Raw genomic sequence first — 4,739 nt, 5'->3', positions numbered from 1 at the left:
ATAGTGCTTTCGCATAGGCCTGCTAAGCCAAGACAAGTTTCGGCTTCACTTGTGTCTCATCGGCATAAACAGAACTTCTGCTCGAACGGGACATCACGTTTGATCAGTCGTTTGATTGAAACACATAGTGTGTTTTAGTTTTAAGGGATTTGCGTCAAGCCGGCGCTAATCTATTCCGACAATGTGTTAGTGTCGGTTTCTGATGAGGCGAAGCCGAAACGCAACATAGTATGAAATAAGGATTTGTGCCCTCCTGTACAAAGACTGGTTTTTACCAACAAATTTTCACCCTGGTGAGAAATTTTGGTTTTTACCAAAATTTCCTCCCTAGGGTGAAATATAGCATAGTATAGATAAATGATTTAGACAAATTAAGAGAAGATCAAAACAAAATTGCATATAATTGGACAACCAACAACAGTGGTGCTAGAAAAAATGAATATTTTATCAATCGTCAGACCATCAATTGGTTTCAGCATAATAACTTTTTTCTCAAGCGTCAGATCGTTTCGTAGTTTTCGAGACTTTGTTTCTTTGTTAAATTTCCTACAAAAGCCACATAACGGTTTATTTTTAGGATGCAATGGGCGACTCCTGGAGGAATTATTTTGTGAAAGTTAATTTTTCCATATAAAATCCCATGTAAACTTTAAACGACGGGTGCAACAATATAGTTTCAGGGATCAAGCTAAGAATTTGCACAGATGTTCTAGGACCCAAATGGTACCCAAAAAGTTGCTCGAAGCTGGAATCTATTTTTTGTCCCACCCTAGTGTGTATGTGCGGATTTGTTAACAAAATGTACACATCGGTTTCTCGGAGATGGCTGAACCGATTTTTACAAACTAAGATTCATGTGAAAGGTATATTATTCCCATAGGTTGCTATTGAATTTCATTTTCAACCGACATCTTGTTCCGGATTACGAGTTGAAGAGTATGGTTTCTCGGAATTTTCTGAACCGATTTTGACAAACTTGATTTTAAATGAAAGGTCCATCAGCTGCTGTTGAATTTTGTGTGGATCCGAGCTCTGGTTCCTGAATTACAGGGTGATACGTACGATCATGCAGCAAATCCCGATTCTAACGAATTCTGCGATGAATGTAAAAAGGTGGATTTTTTTTCCAAAATGTATACACAACTGTTGAATTTGTAGATCTACGTCACCAACAGTCATTCAAAATCTCTTTGGCCACACTGGCCACCATCGATGGATCCGGAAGCATCCAAATTCAGAATAACGGTTATATTGGTTTCTCAAAAATGGCTAGACCGATTTGACCAACTTAGTCTCAAATGAAAGGTATTGCGTCCCCGGAAACTGATATTAAATTCCATCTCCATCCGACTTCCGGCTCCGGAGTTACGGCTTGTGGAGTGCGATCACATAGAAAACTCCGATTCAAACCGATACCGCGATGAATGCAAAAAGGTGCTCTTATATATACTTACAAAGTGTAATAAGAATGAAAGACATTTCCATAATGTTATACAGCTATTAAATCATAGTTTGGAGAAATGAGAAAGGCACAATTGCACCTCTAGGTGGATTAAAACAGGTTTTTTATGTTTACAAATTGTAGACGAAAAAGATGGGTCAACAATGTTAGAGATACAGAGTGGTAGAGTAATTATACCTATTAAATCGAACATATTGTTGATCACGCAGAAAAAAGATTTGTAGGTTCAATAAAATTATGCATTAAATTCAATAAATTAAATTATTGGTCGGGAGACAATAAAATTATTTATTGAATTCAATAAAATTTATTTATTGTTTCAATAAAACAAAATTATCGTTCCGTTTTTCAATAATTATTTTATTGAAATTAAAAGAAAATTACTGATACTAAAAATGTATTTATTGAAAGCAAAAATTTGTTGTTGTTCTAATAAAAAAATATTTTCAAACCAATAAGTTTGTTTGTTAAAGTGATAAACAATAAATGATTGGATTCAATAACACATATTTTTGGTTTAAATATGCTATTTTTTTCTGCGTGATAATATACTTGCATTTCCAAAATAATAAAGCAATAGACCTTTCTCGTCCGACCTAAACCCCTTTTTTCTTATTTTTAATCGAAAGATTACACATTTTTAAGAATATTTCCGTTAAAATCAGACTTTTTAGAGCTATCGTGATTTTTTAACGATTTTTTAAAGTTTGAAAAATGCAAGAATGTTGAATATTTTTTTCACCTTTGCAAGAATGGTGAGACTCAAAAAGTGTGTTTGGGCAGCACTGGTATGTATATTATTTCTTGAGTTCTTGGCAACGCGGCAAATGAAGTGGTGAGTTGCGGTACAAAATTCATTGGCAATGTAAACAAAATAAAGTGAACCTCTCGCTGTAGAGCATTGCATGAAAATGTTTAACCTCACCTATTTGACAGTTCAGAGAGTTTGTTTACATGGTATTGAAATGTTTTGTTGATTCGATCATAGTAGGAGAAACTTGGTTCGGTTCGATGCTAAATATTAACACCTTGTAAACTAGCTCGCTCAGTTGTAATTTGTCATCATCATACAATGTTCCGTTAAATTTGGCATTCCGACTTTTGTTGTACATGATTCGTTGAAGTGAGCCATTTCTAGCCAAACATTTGAAAAAGGCTTGCTCCAAAATGCAAGTTGATAGTGGATGCAAAAATGGAAATTAAAAGTATTTTTTCTAATTTGATGCGAATTTGTTATACATTCCTAGCATCGTCTGCCCCTAGTTCTGTGCTCCTGTGCTACCCGAACAGGGTATTTGATACAAAAACATATGCACATGTTTGCCTGTGCAGCCTCACCATTTATCATTCTCACTCTTATCAAAACTAGCGTGGATTCTTTTTGCCTTGTGCGAATGGTTCTCGTGTACGCACCCGGTGTACGTACACGGATGCTTGAACTAGAGTTTTTACACCGTTCGCTTGGGTTCGAGGCGAACCTGTACTTCGAGACGAAGCATGTTTAAGGTTGAACGCATGCACGAAATTTTGTACATAGTTACAAACCTGTCAATGTTCATGGGAGATCTTGTTCCAAGAGCAGATGTCCATGATAACTCTTGATAAAATTGTCTGAAACAGAAAATTTAGTAAGATTTATAAAGCTTAGACTTGTAGTTCTTCGATGAACCAAAAAAGAAAATAGAAAAAAAGTTTTAATTTCGGAAAATGGCATCAAAAAAACTGAAAAAGCTTATATTTTAATGTTAAATTCGCTTACTTTTCTTCAAAATAATGTGGAGAATTTTTTTAATTCAGTTTTCCGTGGCTCATCGACTGGCTACACATATGCACTCTCATTAAAATATGAAGTCAATCAGCTGATAAGTTTTTGAGTTATCGCGTCTGCCAATTTGAAAAATGCGGTTTCGTGAAAAATCCCTATTAAAGTCTGGTCATCAAATTAGATTTAACCTGAGACGAGACATGCAAATAGCAAAAAATCGAACGTCAAATGCAGCCAGTCTATTTAAACTATGTGAAGCAGAAAGAGAGGCTATGTGAGACGAACTATAGAATGAACAGAAAAAAGAAAAAGAAAACATCTATACGCAAGTCACGTTTCAGGATTTAACTTATTTTTTCTACCTTTTGGTGTAATATCAGGCCTTAAAAGAATTTGCTTGCGTTTGGTGTCCAAGTAGAAACAATATGCGCAATCATACGAAATAAAACTATCAAATTTTTAAATATAATGAATTTGACCAAAACTTTTTCTCAATGTTTACGTTTGGCAGTTAGACCCTCTTCAAATTTTTGGGTAGAATTTAGTTTAATTGTTGCAATCAATTTCATTTGGTTTGCTTTTCTGCTAAATCACAACGTTAGTCACAACACATTTTGACCATCTTTGGTAATTGATGACCATTACAACCCATTCTAGGTCCGCTCCAGTTGCAGCTGTTTCATCCCGTCCGGAACCGAGTCAACCGATGGTCTAGCCTGCGACGCGCTCGGCTGTTGCTACGTCAATGGCGCAGCCACCAGCCAGGGACTTGGATTAAAGTCAAAAATATCAGGTACGCCAGGTGGTGTTGCTGCAATCGGTTTGCCGTCGGACATTCCCCTAACCAGAATATTCAGCGGTTCCGATTCGAAGGAGGCAGCCACAGAAGCACAGACTGCTTTGGTTCAGCAATACGCTCCGGCAGGACGATGCTCGTGGAAGATCACGCAGTTCCGGTCCTGTGCACAAGAACAGGCCGATTTGACCCTGTGCGAAGGTTTCAACGAGTCGCTCAGGCATTAGTAGCAGAGTCCTTGCACCTACAGCTTCTCGAGTGAGCAATTCCGACGAAACCACACCGTTCGCACCAAGTTGGATCACAATAATAAGTGCGACGTCGAGAAGAAGACTTCCCGAGAGCTACAAGCAATGCTACAAGATTAAATAGCAGGGTATTTTTAACGTGACCATGGTATAACGTAGCGGATCTAGACAGATTTATCCCGCAGAATAAGATAGCAAAATTACCCAAAAACTAACAGCTGCTCTCGTTAGATTAAATCCCAGGAAGTATAATTTTCATTGCATTATTTAGTCAACCGTAATTGGAATTAACTTTCGAAAGCTAGCCGCGGTTTCACGTATCCTGGCACTAAGTAGAGTGTGCTAAGTTATTACAAATATCGGTTCTCAATGGTAGACTATTACAAAGTTCTGGTCGTGACCAGAACCACCACCGATGCGGAAATCATCGCATCTATGACCAGTACGACAAGGAGGGTCTGATGACTA

At 37.2% G+C, this 4,739-nt stretch overlaps 1 protein-coding gene across 1 annotated transcript; it reads left to right on the top strand.

The window, feature by feature from the left end:
- The first annotated feature begins 1,605 nt into the window (after positions 1 to 1,605).
- Positions 1,606 to 4,250, top strand: LOC131696360 (coiled-coil-helix-coiled-coil-helix domain-containing protein 2-like). Its single transcript, XM_058984904.1, has 2 exons — positions 1,606 to 1,629; positions 3,885 to 4,250. Exons 1-2 carry the CDS (start codon positions 1,606 to 1,608, stop codon positions 4,248 to 4,250), a joined length of 390 nt encoding a protein of 129 aa, XP_058840887.1.
- The last annotated feature ends 489 nt before the right edge of the window (positions 4,251 to 4,739 follow it).

This window comes from Topomyia yanbarensis, chromosome 1, assembly GCF_030247195.1.
Source record: "Topomyia yanbarensis strain Yona2022 chromosome 1, ASM3024719v1, whole genome shotgun sequence".
NCBI classification, from domain to species: Eukaryota; Metazoa; Arthropoda; class Insecta; order Diptera; family Culicidae; genus Topomyia; species Topomyia yanbarensis.
Note: the sequence above shows the minus strand (reverse complement) of the source record. Positions and strands in the feature narration are given on the sequence as shown.

What these genes read in the sequence shown, in the direction of transcription:
- LOC131696360 (XM_058984904.1), top strand. Translation starts at nt 1,606, where the DNA reads ATGTTAGAGATACAGAGTGGTAGA. An exon ending in TAGAGATACAGAGTGGTAGA is followed by an intron (nt 1,630 to 3,884) that starts GTAATTATACCT and finishes AACCCATTCTAG; the next exon opens with GTCCGCTCCAGTTGCAGCTG.